Source organism: Desmodus rotundus, chromosome 13 (genome assembly GCF_022682495.2).
Source record: "Desmodus rotundus isolate HL8 chromosome 13, HLdesRot8A.1, whole genome shotgun sequence".
NCBI lineage: Eukaryota > Metazoa > Chordata > Mammalia > Chiroptera > Phyllostomidae > Desmodus > Desmodus rotundus.
In genome coordinates, this window is record NC_071399.1 from 68,754,987 (window position 1) to 68,772,843 (window position 17,857).

At 37.2% G+C, this 17,857-nt stretch overlaps 1 protein-coding gene across 1 annotated transcript in view; it reads right to left on the bottom strand.

Moving 5' to 3' along the window:
• Window positions 1-17,857, bottom strand: part of KLHL1 (kelch like family member 1) — a 303,818-nt gene that overhangs the window by 97,240 nt on the left and 188,721 nt on the right. Inside the window, exon 5 of the mRNA XM_053916504.1 lies at window positions 4,981-5,193. Within this exon, the coding sequence (XP_053772479.1) occupies window positions 4,981-5,193 (213 nt within the window). The remainder of the gene's footprint in view (window positions 1-4,980; window positions 5,194-17,857) is intronic.

Below are 17,857 nucleotides of genomic sequence, written 5' to 3' on the forward strand. Positions count from 1 at the left end.
ATAGCTGCTATTGATAGTGATTCCTCTGGTGGATCTGGGCAAAGTAAATTGAAATCCTTCTGGAAAGAATGGATTCATCATTCTATTGATAGATGCTATTAAGAATACGTGTGTTCAGAAGAGAGGTCAAAATATCAGCATTAACAGGAGTTTGTAATTAGTTGATTCTAACCCTCATGGAAGACTTTGATGGGTTCCAGAAGTCAGTGGAGAAAGTAATTGTATTGTGGTAGAAATGTCAAGAGAAATAGAAGGGAAGCCTGAAGATTTGACCTAGCTGCTGCAATCTCATGGTGAAACATTCATGAAGGAGGAGTATTCTCTTATGATTGAGCAAAGAAAGTAGTGGTTTCCTCATGTGGACTCTACTCCTGGTGAAGATGCTATGAAAATCGTTGAAATGACAACAAAAATTGAGAACATTACATAACGGAGTTGATAAATCAATAGCAACAAAGTTTGAGAGAATCATCTTCGACTTTGAACAAAAGTTCTACTGTGGGTAAAATGCTATTAAACAACACCCCATGCTACAGAGAAGTCATGCACGAAAGGAAGAGTAAATCACTGCAGCCAGCTTCACTCTCTTACTCTAAGAAATTAGCTCAGCCAACCCAGTCCTCAGTGCCACCATACTGATCAGCGAGCAGTCATCAGCATCGAGGCGAGACCCCTCAGCATCAAAAAGATGGAAACTTGCTAAAGGCTCAGAGGAAAGATGGCAATTTTCAGCAAAAATGTGTTTTCTATAGCACAGGTTAAATGGAACTTTTATATGCACTGGGGAACCAAAGACTTAGTGTGTCTTACTTTATGGCAATACTAACTTTATTGCAGTCGTCTGAAACCAAACCCACCATATCTTTGGGGTACGACTACATATAGTCAATCATTCTCTAAAGTGAAATTTTATCTAGTTCTGTTGAAGTTTTTAAACATCTGGGTATTCAAGAAAAAGTGGAAACTATTAGGTTGTGTTTCTAATTTGAAAAGATAATAGAAGTCATTTACCATTTCATAGATAATATATCCCAATATCGTATCTTAATTATGTATTCTTTCATTTTGCCTTTTCCTCTGTTCCTTTCCATGGCAAAATCATATTTGAATTTATTTCTCTATTAGCTATTATAATTTAATAGAAATAAAATAGACATTGTTACTTCTAAGTTTTTAAATATCTTTTCTTCTTTTCTGAAGCTCATTTTGTGTATCCCTGTTAACTAAAGTCCGCATTCTGTATCAAATTTTACATATTCATTGTATTTTCTATATAAAACTACCATTATTCATACTTCATAATAACATGTTAATTTATAAATAAGGAGTCTCAGAATTGATTTTTCTCTTTTGAACTTCATAAATAACTAAGCACAGATACAGAAAATGGGCCTAATAATATCAGACATGAACATTTATATTGTGAGAAATGATTGAACTGAGATCTGCTTAAGTCAAATTGGTCAACTGTTTCATGAGATAGGACTACTAGTGTAATCTAAATTTATATTGTGTCTCTAGTCAGTTGTTTAATATGTTTTCTTTGTTTTTGAAGTCTGTGTATTTGTTGTCATTTTTTTTAAGTTGGGAATATTTTTTCCATGCATTTGCTGAATGGAAACATAGAAACTCATTGCCATAAATGTATTTACAAGTTATTTAGTTCAACTTTATCCTGAAAACATGCATTTCTCTGTCTCCCCTCCCCTCTCACCTTAAACATCTCTAAATCTTTTTTTCCTACTCTTGCCTTGGTCAGTTCTTTGTTATGTTTTCTTTAACAATATTATAAGCTACTCAACTGATCTTCCAAATATTGTTCTTTCATTCACCTGAAATTTATCTTTACCTCTAAAGAAATTATGTTACAAATTCAAAAGGCAGATTCTTTTCTTGTCTCAGTTTAAATACTACACCATTTTGAAAATAAATCCTCACTGCACTACAAAAATGCATACTCTAACTTCTATAAATAGTATTAATATTTTAAAATACAATATTGTGTTTTGTTGTAAGAAATATTATATAATTCTATATTATAACATACAATTACATATGTAATGTAATTACACACATACAGTGTATACCCACAAATCACTCAACGACTATAAAAGACCTGTGCAAGAGATAGGTACAAGACCTGTACCTATAGAGATAAGACTAAAGAAAAACACCTCATTTAATGGCTCCAGGGTCAAGTAAAAAATGTTCCCTGATTATCACAATGGCTTATCTGAAGGACTTTAAAATGTTTAGCAGCTTTAAAAGTTGTGTAAAAGTTGGAAAATCCTAGATTCTGCTACTTAAAAAAAAATCTGGCTGGACATTGCCATGAATATGAAGCCGACCAGGGAAATAAATAATGAATTTATTTGCCCCCAGAGAAGAAAAACCACATTACGTGTTAGATACAGGGTGGGGCAAATGTAGTTTATGGTGGTTCATATGGAAAATAATGTGATCATTAATAAATAATAACACAAGAATAAACTGTGTTTCTTGTACTCACAACTTTAAATCTACTCTCGCCCCACCCTGTATTAATAGAGTGAAATCTGAGCTCTACAGTGTGATAGAAAGAGGGTCATCATACTGATTCTCCATTAGCTCACTTGTAAATGATGATAATAATAATGAATACAGAAGGATATTGTAGAAATCAAATGAGATAAAATATATGTTGCATGTGTTTTGTAACCAATAAAAGGAATAAGTGTGTGTTAGTTCCTATTCCTCTGCTCTTATTTCTTTTCCAGCTCTTTATGGGAACCTTCAGCATCGTTCCATTCAAGACATTTTTATGATCCTCCAGGTCAGAGGGCAAACAGGTAAGCAACACAAATTCACAGAAGAAACATCTCTCTGTATGTTCTTATCCGGCCAACCCAGATTTGCAGGCAAACTGCATTTTCCACTAGCTCTACGACCTTTGAAAAGCCTCTTTGGACCTGTTTTTTCCTTTGTGCAAAACAGTTAATAATCCCTACTTTGCAGTGGTCCTTCTAAGTTTAGAAATATTCTTTGGAAAACACATAATAACATGCAGTTCATTAATATTACTTACAGACGTAATAACTCTGCCTATAACCAAAGGCATTTCATGAAAAGTAAATGTTTTACTCTTTCCTCCTGTACATCTGTTGTTTGAAAGCATATAGAAAGTTATATTTGTAATAACTCCAATCTGAGAGGTGAAGAATGAAGATAGACCTAGGCTATGTTTGTTTATTGGAAGTTGCATACAAGTTCACTTAAAAGCTTTTTACCAGATACAGCAAAACAAAGTTACATATTTTTTTCTAATGATAACACGTTTATTTCACTAAGCAAGATAAAGCAGTTGAACCACTAAGAATGTAAGCTCCATGTGCAATGTGTAGCCTTAGGAACAAATACACTAGTAAGGTGGTCATGCTGTTCTGATGTAATCGTTTAGATGAGATGGACAGGCAGGAGCATCTCTTACTTTTGATGACAAGACAGTGGGGGAAGGAGGTATGAAGGAAAGGCATGTCATGAAAAGGTGGAGCTCTGGTTACATTCTTGACCTCCTCTGGTATGTGCCCTACTATTTTAGAGGATTTTGAACACAAGTGTAACTCCTAGCTTCCCACGTTTCAATAAACAGAGACCAATTTTCACAGCATCTATCATTGGATAATGGCTATCTACCTATTATTGGCCAATGGTCATCAATGACCGTTTCTATCCTGAGAGAGAATCCCCAGGCTTTGAGTATAGCTGGCATCAGAACCTAAAGTGGAAGTTGCAGAAAAAGTCAGTGCTTGGCTTACCAATGTATTGTTTGCTCAGTTATTTAAATGCACGTTTCCTTTCCATTTGTAGGATAAGTTTATATATTTTGTTTAGGCAAGCCTCTAAGAAATTCTTTCTCTCTGCTTCTACTCTTGTATTCATTTCAGGAGCCAAATGAAACACAATTATTACTTTAATTATAAAGCTTCATTTGTTTTCCCAATAACTATGTAGTGTTTTTTAACTTCCCGTATTCCCAATAATTTGCCCACATCTCTCACTTCTTCACTTGTCATGAATACACCATGATTGTTTGTCATGCTTTTCTGATGTCCTAATCCCCTGTCTTTTCTTCTTAGTGATATATGGATTAGTAGAAATGTTGAGGAGGTTTAGATCCAAATGAAATATCAGGTGGATGTATGGGCCCCCACACCCCCTGTATATAAAGTATGCACACAATTCTACCTGTTGCTTCCGGGGTAAGAGCTGCCTTCAAGCTTGGGTAGCCTGAGAAAGTCTCATATATTGAGTCTTAAAAATTGCCATAAGGATATATTTACATTAGAGAATGATTATATCATTGCACCATAGAATAGATGGATGGACAGATAGGTAGAGTGATACAGATGGATCAAGCTTTAAAACAACAGAGCAAAAAAATCTTCTAGGATACAGTATTGAGATTAGGTACTTTACACATATTATGCAGTTTGGTCCTCCCAGAGCTTTCATGTGCTAGTGTAATTTTATTTTATATGTGAAGAAGTTGAATATCAGCGAAGGTGAGTAATATCATGTCATGTAAACATGAATGAGTATGTGGCAGAGATGGGATTCAGACCCATCACCCATCCTTTTTCCAACAGCAAATTTACCTTTAAAAATATCTAATTACAACTTAAAATAAAACTGTGAATAAATAATAATAAGTGGTTTGTGATGCTTTCAATAAATGAACAAGTATAAAAAGTGACAAAGGAGAGTCGTAAAACTTAGTTTGGAAAACGGTTGGGCCTTGCGCCTTCAAATGTGTCTGTGTGTGTGTGTGTTTATGTATGCCCCATATACATTCTCATTCGACAGTACTGTTTTCCCAAGCGCTTTATGGGTACGGTTTGCTTAGTTCAAAAGTCATTCTTATTATTTTTAAACTTTGGATTATATAAAACTTATTAATATAGTCTTAGTACATCGTAGCTATGAAACCAGCATCACCATTACCTGTGGGGGAAGCAGTGGCAGCCTTATAAAGGCAAGAAGCATGCTCAGGTCATTGCATCTCCTCTGCATGTCGTACTTGACCCACATCATTAACGCGTGGAAGATGGTCTCTTCGTCAGGAACATTTACGTCATCACTGGCCAGGAGCTTATGGAGCTCCTCGGCTGGAAGCAGTAAGAACTCTTGATTTCTCATAACTTCCATTATGTTTTCCTGCGGGGAGAAAACATCTTGGCATAAATTTGGTTTCACTTTTCCTTAGCTAGCAAAGCACTTCAGAAAGCAATGAGAAAAGTAGTCAATAACCTTTGTTCTCATTATATCATAATCCTTAAGACTTAATCCTTCAGAAACTAGGAGCTGTTAAGATGAAAGCATTGTAATTGTAATTGAAGTGTAAATGTAGCCAAGACAGCACAGATCTTGTAATAACTGGGGGATTATAATGTTGAGCTTTGTTATGCAGGCAGAATGTACTAAGTGATTAAATGTTTAAATTTCAAGTGGAAGCTATGTAAGATGTGAATATAAAAAGTAACATTTCAATTTTTTTAAAGCTTGACTATATATACATGAATCAGAAAGTGAGAATAAAATGACAGAGAGAAATGACTTAAAATATTTATGTCGCTGTATGTTCAGAAGGGAAAAAAACAGGACAGAAAGTCCACAGATCACAAAATCTCATGCGCCCCAGCCGTTAGGTGTCTTTTATGCTCCATCCTTCCGTAATGGTTTCTCTGGTTCGAAGCAGATTCCCACGAATTTTCACCAGATCGCTGCCATAACTTTCTAGTTACTGTGCTCCACTCTATTCTCACCTTCTTTGTCGTACCCTCCGCAGTAATGCCAAAATAGTATTTTTAGAACACAAATTTCTCACGACAGTCCTCTACCGTTTTCGTGTAGTTCGGTTTCATGAGGTCTTCCCTCGTCTTTGGTTCAGATCTCCTGGTTAAGTGCACTGGTCTTACAGATCGCGCCTCTTCCCAGTTCTAAGACCTCATTTCCCTCCTTATTTACATTCCAGGCACAACACTGCCCTTCTTTCTCATTGCTGTACTGTTCGACATGTCCTTCCTCACTCATTCTACTGCTTAAAATTACTATATTCCCCTTGTGTTCCTAGTCTGCCATTTTCTAAGACTCCATTCAAAGATGCCTGTTGTCTAAGGTCTCCTGGACTCCCCCTTCCCTCCCGCCTGACCTGGCTGCCCCGCGCATTCTCAGGGGGCGCAGTGCAGGGGGTTCAGATCTCCGAGATGCAGTCCCCGACTGCAGCCTCACCTTTGGTGCCCTCGGGGGCCTCAGCACGGACGTTCACCTCCAGGAGACGAAACTCCCGCAACACAGCAGGCGAACAGTGCACATTTATTGATAGGTGTCTTTATGATTTCTGCAAACATAACATCTTGGAAATAGTTCGGAATAGTGCAGTGTTTTTCAGACACATTAAAAAACTACTCGTCAGAAAGAAAGCTGTCTTGCGTGTTAGCAGAGAGGCCTCTGTGGCTGAGGTGGGGTTAGAGCCAACGAAGACTGGGCTGTTCCCTTTTGTCTCTCTCCCACCCCGACAGGTCTCCCGAGACGTCTCTAAGGAAGATGTAACTAACGTCTCTTAGCTTTAAAGCCACATATGTGGTAGAAATGGCAATAGGGTGCTTACACTGTATTAAAACCTGAAATCAAGCGGGACGAAATCTCTTCTAAAAACGGCATCCTGCCTACGCTGGAACAGAAGGTCCGGGGAGTGCTCATTTATCTGCAGATCAGAGCCCATTCAGCCTTAGTTCCCGCAGTCACCTGAACCGTGTCCGCAGCGCATCCCTGGAATCGAATCCCAGGCTTGACGTGCCTTCAGCTTTCACAAGACAGTGTCAATTTTTAATTTCCTTCAGGCCATCTGTCGTGTTTATTTACACTGTATTGACAGCACAGAAGAGCCCATTTCCTGGGAATTGTTTTGTTTCTGGTGCTTCTTCTGTTCCTAATCCAGTGCTGTGTAAATTATAGATGGCTCATACCTATGTACTGAACAAACCAATTAAGTGTCCTAAAATTTAATGCCACCAAATTCCTCTAAAGAGCTACAGGGAGGTGGAGATGTTTTTTATGGAGAATTTTTGTAAGATGCTTTGTATATCTATTTTTCCTGTTATTAAACATTCTACACCTCTGTTAAACCACACACAGAATCGCATAGCTACCCTACCAGTACAGAGGCAAGGGCGCCATGAAACACAGCTCTGTGGAACGCTTAGTGCTGTCTGTCATAAAGATACCGCCCCAGGCACATTTCATCATATTTTACAGGGCCCTTCTTAGGATGACCCTCGGGAGAAATTCCTTTTGGGTTTTGGTAACAGGAGTAATTGCACTTCTGAGTAAATTGCTTTGCTTTTATCATGGGTGTTGTAAATTAAGAAATTGATGGTATTCTTTTTTTTTTAATTTGTCCTCTAGAAAACTTAGAATCCAGCTGAGATGTATCAGACAGAAAAGCTATAGCCTTTTATAGTTTGATGTCTTTTCCAGACAGCTCTGATAATAGTTCTGTTTAATATCACTATAGCAGATTTTATTTTTTCCTTTTATTTTTATATCTAAGTTAGAGTATACTTTTATAATTTTGTATCTGTGTGGCCCATACTAAATCTTCTTGGAACAAGTCGTGTTGTTTGTAAAATCTGCCAGAAGTAAACTGGGCAGTAGGAGCCAATACCAGATATTACAGGGTCTCATACTTGTCCGTATATTGTTTATCTTCCTTGTGAAGTTCGGGAGTTAGTTCTCTGTAGTCTTTTCACTTTTTTCATCAAGTCTCCTTTTAATGACATCCTGCCTAATATTGTCCTTTTTTGGCATTCTTGTTTGTGGAAACTGTTTGAGTTTCATCCTGTTTTATTTATTAAAGAAGAAAAATATCAGTGCCCACTGCTTTAGCACCCTGGTTTCTCCATGATTTCTGAGAACAAATAATGAGAGACATCGAAACTCTTTGGCCTGTTTAGCTCTTGTAAAACACCTTTATGTTAAGTTCATGCAATTACTCATTGTTCATGAATTTGCTGAGCACCTAATGTATGATCCTGGATAATTGTAGTGAGGACCAAAAAATGGATTTGCAGTCTTGCCCCACACGTGACATCTATAAAATGCGCAGGGCCTCGGAAACTGTCATCAATTTGTAAAAGCAGGTTTTCCAAATGCACCTAGATTTTAGGTAGGAGTGTAAATTAGAGAATGGGAAATGGAAAAATATGCATTCTGACCAGAGAAAACCACATAAACAGAGATGGAATAACAGATAATATACTATAAAGTGCCATATTTTTACATCGACTTGACTGAAAATGAGCACAAAAAATTGTGGGAAATAACATCGAAAGGGTAATTTAGACCATATAATAGAATAAATTTAGTCTCAATCTCTGACAGTTTCTCCACTAAATAGAAATACATGTATACATATATACATCTTTTACATATAAATTGAAATATTTATTGTAAAAAAAGGTTTTGGCAACAAAGTTAAGTTACCAGTACGTAAAACACAATAATCTTTATAAATAACATATGAAAACAAATACATTCTACTATCTACTTTTGCTACTTTATATTTTATTTATTATTAATATTATTTTAACCCTCACCTCAGGACATATTCATTGATTTTAGAGAGAGGGGAAGGGAGAGAGAGAGAGAAACATTGATGTGAGAGAGAAACATCGATTAGTTGCCTCCTGTATGTGTCCCAAAGGGATCGAACCCACAACCTTTTGGTTCATGGGACAATGTTCCAACTAACTTAGCTACCCAGCCAGGGAGCCACTTCATATTTTAAAGTAATTTTTATAACTATAAAAACTTATAGTATTACCTTATTCTAGACAGAATTTTCTTATTTTTGTTTATATTCTGAATTTGCCATAAACATATTTTCTAGTATTTATTTCCTCTGTTCCTGAATTCCATTATTGTTGTCTTTCATCTCATTGGTAATACATCAATACACAGTAATTCATTTGAAATTCCATTATAAATTCATTTTTCTACATCATTTTAAAAATTAGTTAACAATTAATGGTAACATCAGGTCAACATAAGTCAATCGCTTTAATTACTATGTCTTGGTTATTGATTAAGTTTAAAATATGGGCATTGAACTTCAGTAAAATATTTTATTAATGCTCAAATAACTTAAACATGAACTGTAATGAGCTTTGCTTCATTAACAGCTAGTACCGAAGCAACACGCTACATACGACGATGGTTAATGCAAAGAAACCGCCTGCTACAGAAGTGCACTGAGTGAAAAGCCACGGTGGCACCGTCCTCCACTTTGTGAGCAGTGGCCAGTGAGAGGGACCCCCCCATCACTGCGTTAAGCAGTATGGTGGGAAAGCCACTCTTTTGCAAACCACCACAGAATCTCTGGTTTCATTTGAAATCAACAGAGGTTATACAATTTATTTAATTGTTCATTTAAAAGGTTATTAGTTAGAAAGATGAATTCTTAAGAGACTCATACAGTCAAAAATCTGGAAAACTGAAAGGTGAATTAGCCATATCCTCTGGTTGAGGCTTATTACATAAGCTTGAAATGTGACGCTGTAGTCTAAAATCATAGATTTATAAAACTGATTATAAAATTCAGCATCTTTTGCAAACAATGTTTTTAGAGTTTCTGATAAATGCATGATTCTATTATCATCACATGCATCTCAGCTTCTAAAGCTGTGTCTTTGTCATAGCATCATGTGCTGGATTGAACAGTGGCTCCCAAAGCTTCATGTCCACCAAGAGCCTCTGCATATGACTGTATTTGGAAATAGGGTAATTGCTGATAGAATTCATTGAGATAAGGCCATGCTGGATTACAGTGGCCCCTAGTTCAATGACTGGTGTGCTTATAAAAGAGAAACTCAGAGAGACACAGACAAAGCATGAGAAGAAAGCATGAAGACAGAAGAGATACAGAGAGCAGAAGGCCATGTGAAGGTGGAGGGATGAGAGATCAAGGTCATTCTGCTATAAGCAAAGACTGTGAAGGATTGCCAGGAACTCCCAGAAGTTGAAAACGGCAAAGAAAGATTCTTTCCTGGAACTTTCAGGGAGAATCTGGCCCTGAATCTGCTCCCATCTGGGTTTCAGACTTTAAGCGTCTAAACTATAAAAGAATAAATTTTTGTTGCTTTAAACTACCCTCTTTTGGGTCCTTTGTTATGAAAACCTTAGTAAAATAATACCTAACAAAAGAGGAATTAAAAAATAGCTATGTTAACAAGTGTTGGAGAGAATGTGGAGAAAATGGAACCCTAGTGGACTGTGGGTGGGAATGCAGTCTGGTGTAGCCTCTGTGGAAAACAGTATGGAATTTCCTCAGAAAACTAAAAATGCAACTGCCTTTTGACCCTGCAATTCCACTGCTGGGATTAAACTCTAAGAATCCTGAAACAAGAATTCAAAAGAACCTATGTACCCCAATGTTCATAGCAGCACAATTCACAATAGCCAAGTGCTGGAAGCAACATACATGTCTATCAGTAAATGAGTGGATCAAAAAACTACGGTACATTTATACAATGGAATACTATGCAGGAGAAAAAAAAGAAGGAGCTCCTCCTACCTTTTGTGACAGCACAGATGGAACTGGAGAGCATTATGCTAAGTGAAATAAGCTAGACAATGAAAGAAAAATACCATATGATCTCACCTATAGGCGGAACCTAATCAACAAAACAAACAAGCAAGCAAAATATAACCAGCAACATTGAAATAAAGAACGAACAGACAGTAACTAGAGGGGATGTGGGAGGGGATAATGGAGGGGGGAGAGGGAAGGGTTTTCAGGAACATCTATAAAGGACACATGGACAAAACCAAAGGGGAGTAGGATTGAGGGTGGGAGGTAGGGATGGCTGGGGTGGGGGTAAAATGGAGACAACTGTACTTGAACAATAAAAACAATAAAAAAAAATGTGATTGGACTCCATCAATCACATTTACAAAAAAAATTTTTAAATAAAAATAAAAATAAAGTATCTGCTAAGCTGAAAAAACAGCTATGTTAAAATTGTCACATAAATCTAAACATAAAGAGTGGTAATTATTGCCAATATTTTAAATGATAATTTCTAGGCTCTTTATTTTATAGAATGATGCCTTTCAGAAATGTTAGGTTTTCCATGACCCAAATGGATGTGAGGGACAGGAAGAACTTCTCTTTAATGTTTTTTTCCTACTGCCTCTAGATTTTAAACTTTCTAAAAATTCAGAGTGGGAAAAGACACCTTTCCCAGTTATCAAGGGCTTTCGTAACAGTCTCCTTCAAGTTGCTACAGTAACATATTGCTGTCCAGGCTCAAACCCTTTCAGGTTAAAACCAATTTTCCTGAGCTTTTGATTATTTGCCTTGCCTGAATTTTTAATCCTTGTGTCAAAATTGCTGTCTGAACTCTTGAACACTGCCTTAGAGTTCAAAGGGAACCGAGACGCAAAGAGAGAGTCACACCTTGTTACCTTACACGTGAGAACGCTGGGGCTCAGAGGGCCCCCACTGCACTCTCACATCTTAGTCGGATGAGACTGGGAGCAGACACAGTCTCTTCTCCTATCGCTCTAACACGGCTCTCTGTCCTCTGGTTAATTCCCCTTCCTGGTTCTCTGCCCACCTAGTTTGGACTTACTGTCTTACTCTGATTTCTGTAACATGGATGGGCCCTGATTCTTGAGTCCTCAGCTGGGCCTGTTTCCACCTCTTTCTTGATATATCTGGGTTCCATAATGTGGCTTCATGATTAGAGAGAGTTAATAGATTATAATGATTATAATAGGCTTGGAGAGTTGGCCAGGATTTAGATCCCAAACCTACTACCCACTGGCTGTATGATTGCGATGTTGGATTCCTTACCTGTAAATGGGAATAAAAACAGTATCCACCTTAAAGTGTGTTTTTCTATACATAGTACGGTGTTACTACTAGAAATACAGAGACAAAACGAGAAAGGTTTTGTCCCGTAAGAATGTCACTTTCTAATGAGGAAGGCAATGTAATGTTATAAGAATATAACATTATGTATAATGTTATATATATGTGTGTGTGTATATATATACATATATACATATATATATATGCATAAAATGACAAGAGAAAAAAATGGAGGATTTAATGGAGTCCAAGGTATGAGAATGCAAGTGGATTAAAGGAAGCCAAGAGGGAGTCTCAGTTAGGAGATAGACACCTTTTCCTGACAGAATAACAATTCCCAAGACAAAGAAATGTTTCTCATAAAGTCACAGATTTGGAAAGTACTAAAAACAATGTTGAGGCCATCTGGTTCCATTCTCATAATTTCTAGCGGGGTCATACAGTAGGAATTTCTGCAATCTCATGTACTCTCCGATTGGAAATGATGTTTGAAGTCACTCAAGTTAACGTATACTTCACTTCGTCTTCCTGTGTAATGCTGACCCAGTAACTCATTTCTGAGATGGGAAATCTAGTGCCCTGTAAGAAATCTGTCAGAAAATGGCTCATTTTGAAGTGAAATCTGCCTTCTTCTAATTTTTCCTACAATAATTTCAGGGTAAATATATGTTTATTTTATTCATCAGCTTTCTAAATATTGAAAATTAAAATGTTTTCTCCATTACATTGTGTCTTGATTCGAGAGAGGGGAGAGAGAGAGAGAGAGAGAGAGAGAGAGATTGATTTGTTGTTCCTCTCCTTTATGCACTCATTGGCTATTTCTTGCACGTGGCCTGACCTGGGATCAAGCCTGCATCCTTGGTGTATGGTGCTGACACTCACACCACCTGAGCTACCAGGGAAAATATATCATATTCAGGGAAATATATCATATCTTATAAGGTTAAGGAACTATCATTTTTTAATCTCTCTCAAGGATCTTAATCCTGAAAACTAGAAAAGGATGCTAGACTAGAAGATACAAGCTTGGCCAATTTCCCTTAAAATACCTGTATTTTTCCCTTATTTCTTCAGAAACGAAAACAAACAAAAATAAACAAGGGTTTTCGCAGACTCTATGATGCTATGTACATGCAATTTTTTGTCTTTCCCAAGTACGTTTCCAAATAAAGGCTGAAAAACAAACATAGAGCAAACTGTATAAAAACCCGATTTCTGCCCTGCCTGGCATGGATCGGTTGTTTGGGCTGCAGTGGGCAAAGCAAAAGGTCACTTGTTAGATTCTGGCTCAGGGCGCATGCCTGGGTGGTGAGGCCAGTCTCCCAAATGTGAGAAGCGACCGATCCGTGTTTCTCTCTTGCACTGATGTTTTTCTCTCTCTCTTTCTACCCCACCTCCCCTATCTCTAAAAAATAAATGAAATCTAAAAAAGAAAAAGGTTTCTGTCATATACAGGTATCTATCATCTATCTGTCTACATGTAATTAGTGTCATCTGGACGATAAGGCAGGAAGTGTTCAGTGAGTTGTCCACGTGGGTGACGGAACAGCGTTGGTCGTGTTCACGTTGTCAGCAGCGCTTAGAATACGGCTATGCAGTATGATTTCTTTAATTAGTTGAATCATATTTTATTCCCTTTCTTAATGATAGCAGTGTACAGTAAGGACCACGTGTGTTTTGGTATCTGTATATTTCTGAGTTTTCCTCTGCAACAGAAAAATTACTTATATCTAAATCTGCCTGAATAACATGCCTAGCAGCCAATTTTCTTCATTAGTTCTTTACCATCTAGTAAGTGTGGCTACTTAATCAGAAGTAACTATTTAGAAAAACTACTGTCAGTTTTAAAAAGTACTGCTTTCTAACAATTTTAAAACTTACTCAGTATCAGAAATAATGTGTGATACTCATATTTTAAGATTATCATGTGGATGAAAGATAATTTGTTATTTTAAGTCCCTTAAAAACATATGAATTGATGAGTTTAAGTGTCTTCTGACCAAATGTTGCTAAGGAGAAAAGAGAATTTAGAAATTATAGTGAAAATGAATTTTTAGTAAAACAAATTGAAAAAAGTCTGAATTCTAATACTTTCTTGTCATGATTTCCCAGGCAAAGGCAGGGAATTATTATAAAATATCATCTCGCCTTGAAAATAGGGTGTATAAAAACTCCTATCCTATAAACTTTTTCTGATTCACCTTTCAAGCACAACTGAGACTAGAGAAAAGTAATTCCTAAACTTTACAACATTATGCAAAGTATATACAATTATTTTCAGGGGATTCCTTAACATTTGTAATAATTTGTTTTGCTTCTGAGACTGGAGACGTATAATTCAAAAGTTTCAGTATGTGATGCCTGTTATCTACTAATGCAAACAGAAGTGTATAGAAATCATTTGTAAACTCCACTACCAAGAAGAAAAAAAGCTCAGTCAGCTAAGCATTTCTACTTCCAATTGGGATTCATTTTTTCATTTTGGTTTAACAACAACAACAACAAAAAAAAAACTACTTTAAACATGCTCATTGCTTTGTAAATTGTGTAACACTGTACATTCATAAATTATTAGCCTGAATGGTAGCATTGATTTTTATAATTACTAAGAGTAGGTACATGTACTCCCTGGTAGAACCTAACCCTACCTTTCCTCCCTCTTCATAAATTGCTCTACATCACTATTTGGCAAGTTTCTTTCAGGTATCTTATGGAAATCACTGAGAACGGCAGTAGCTGGGAAAGTGAGAAGGAAGTGACAATCTGCACAATCTCTACAAAAGCCACAGACGTGTGCCAGCCCACAGGAGAAATGGCATCACTGCCAATCAAATCATGAGACCTTTGCGTAGTGTGCATTCAACGCTGTTTCTTTCATTGTCCAGGACAGCAGCCACAAAAATGTTACCTTAAAGGAATTACAGTGCTTGATAAAAGCATGAAAATAATGATCCTCTACCACTTTGCTAGATAAAGATAATTTTAATGCAAGATAGCATTCCTGTCTCCCATGCTAGGACATCTTACAGAAAATTTACTGTAAGAATTTACTTAAAAGTATAAAAACATACATTTTATCAGGTAGTGCCTATACTGTACTTACAGAAAATGGAAAGATAACATATCCCTTACCTTAACAGAAAAAAAAAACTTTTTTCAGGGCAAAGAAGGATTGTTTTGTCAACTTGTACAGTATTTTTATAGTCTTTTGTTCTTATGCTTGTAAGTATAAATGATGCATCAGGAAAGTCTTTTAATTGCATAATCTAAAACAGACAGACAATTGGGATAAAAAGTATGTGTAGATTAAAAAAAGAAAAAAGAAAAAAAAACAACAACAAAAAGAAGCAAGGAAGTTGCTTGCATAGCCACACTGATTATTTTGCAGTGAACAACAGCACTGGAGTTCTTCAACAAAGGTACATTATGATTTTGCAACCTTAAGGTCTAAATGGTCTCTGCAGTAGTATAGACCATTTATAAAATTTTAATTATAATCTTGCATTTGTGTATTGCTTAATAAAAGAATTTAGACTATTTCCCTTCTGGCGTGGACTAATTTACTAGTTGCCTACAAGAAACATTAAAAAATCACAACACAATATATTCTGTTATATTTAACCTATTTTAAACATTCTACACAGTAGACAATTGTAATCATTGTCAAAAATCAGGTAAAAATCAGAAAGAAGCTATAAAAACTCTTCCCAAGGAAAATATAAAATAAAAAATTAATGAAAATGTATACTTTGTGTAAAACAATTGGAATGCAGGAAGATAATCTTAATAGCTATACAAATATATACTAATTTTTACTTTAGTTTGCCAAATAGTTATTTAGTGCATGTCATTAATTTATCTCTCAGCAAATAAAAGAACCATTAGTTGTTTTACCACATATACTGTTACATATATACACATGGAAGCTAGTGACAAGCACAATTGCAGAGAATGTTACTATAGTTTATAAATAAGATGCAGAAAACAGACAAGCACTACTGTGCAAAATAGTTCATACCTCAGAGTAGCTGCGTACATCCCCGCCTCAGAGAGTTTCCATACGGAACGGCTATTCATTATTTCTAAAAATACTCTAAACACCCATTTTTGCACTTAATAAGGGTTTTAAGTAATTGTATTTTTCCTTCCTTATTGGCTTAAAATCAAACACCCATTTACTATCTCAAAGTTCTCAAGGTCAGCTTTCCAGGCTCAGCTGATTTTCTGCTCCAGGATTCACAAGCCCAAGATGAATTGACAAGCCTCCAGTTTTGGAGTCTTTGAGAATGAATCTGTTTTCAAGCTTATTTGGCTTGTTAGGAAAGTTCAGTCCTATGTGGTTGGGGGAATGGCATCCCATGTCCTTGCTGGCTGTTGGCTGAAGGTTTTCCTCAGCCTCCTGCATTGCTTAGGTTGTTTGAATACAGCAAACGTAGTTTGAATCTTTATCCCCATGTTTAAATACAATAAGGGTAGTTCGAATCTTTAAATACAGGGAAGGTAGTTTGAATCCTCAGCTTCAATCTCCCCAATCTCCCCTCCTGCCTCATCTGTCCTTGGTGTCATTCTGCCACATCTCCCTGACAGACTCTTCTGCATTGAGGTGCCATGTCATTCCACTCGGATAATCCTAGATGGTCATTCTGTCCCAAAGTTGATTAATTAGCGCCTTCAATTCCATATGCCGAGTCTCTCCACAGCAATGCCTACATTAGTGTTTGAGCGGATAACCAGGGGATTTTGGAAGACAGATAAATCTTTAGAATTCCGCCTACTAAAGTATGCCTGGCATGTGAGTATATCAATTTTTCAGGCTTGTTATTCAAATACTTAGTGGGTGAAGCTGACAGATGAAGCCTAGGCCACATCAAATTTGTCATTCAACTAAAATTTACTATACATCTAAAAATACTCAGCATTCATTGAGGTAAATACACTAAACACACTAACCACATTAAATATTTAGTAAATACTCTAAACACTAAGTTAAAGCATTTTCCTACCCTCAAAGAATTCCAAATATCTTTGAAGCTTCTTATAAACTGAAGAAATGAGAAGGCAAATCTGGTTATACAAATATATATATATATAGTTGAATTTAAATCTCTCAAAATTAATAACCCATTGATTATTTATCTGTGTGTACTTAGAATCAAACAAAATAACATTATGTTATAAATTGTTTACAGACACCTTTTGGTTCTCAGGGGGATCATTGGTCCTTTCCTTTAGTTAGTCTCCCAACTGCTTGGCCAACCTCCTGGGCCAAGGTAGAAATCCAAGTAGGTGGCTCTAACAAACGCTAGGGAAGCAGCTCCAGGCAGTTGCCCCCTGGCGATGGGACCCTGAACTGCGGGACCCCAACCTGCGGGACCCAGCGCGCTGAGGTGCATCAGATGATGTGGTAAGAGGGCTCTATGCATGTCCCTGACACAGGCAGACTTCCTGCAATGCAGCAGGGAATGGAGGCTTGTTTCTTTCTTGAAAAAGTGTGTCAAGTCCCTTCAAGATCTTTTCATCCAATAGACTAAAGAGACCGTTGTGACTGTTTGCTGTCAAAACAAAGGTGGTAATCTTATTAAACTTCGAGGGGGGCAGCGGGGAGCTGGGGGACGGGCAGCGTGCCACTGCAGAAACCCTTCTGGGGAAGTGCCTTGGTTTTGCCTAAAGAAGAAGGGAAGGGCAGGCTGTGAGAAAGCATGCACACCTGAGGCCCTCTCCTTCCTCCGCTGAGGGCTACTGGGCTCAGACGGGTTTGGCCCAGTGTGAACACATGTCTGAGCCATTGTGGCAGAGGCCAGAGCAGCCCAGCAAGCCGCCACGGTTGTCCTTTGGGTTAACAGCGATGGAGTGGGAACAGTACGTGATAAGATCATTCACCAGTCTTAGTTGTCTAGGGCTGTCCACGGCGCTTCCGCTGGTTATGGAAACCCCCTTATGAGAAGG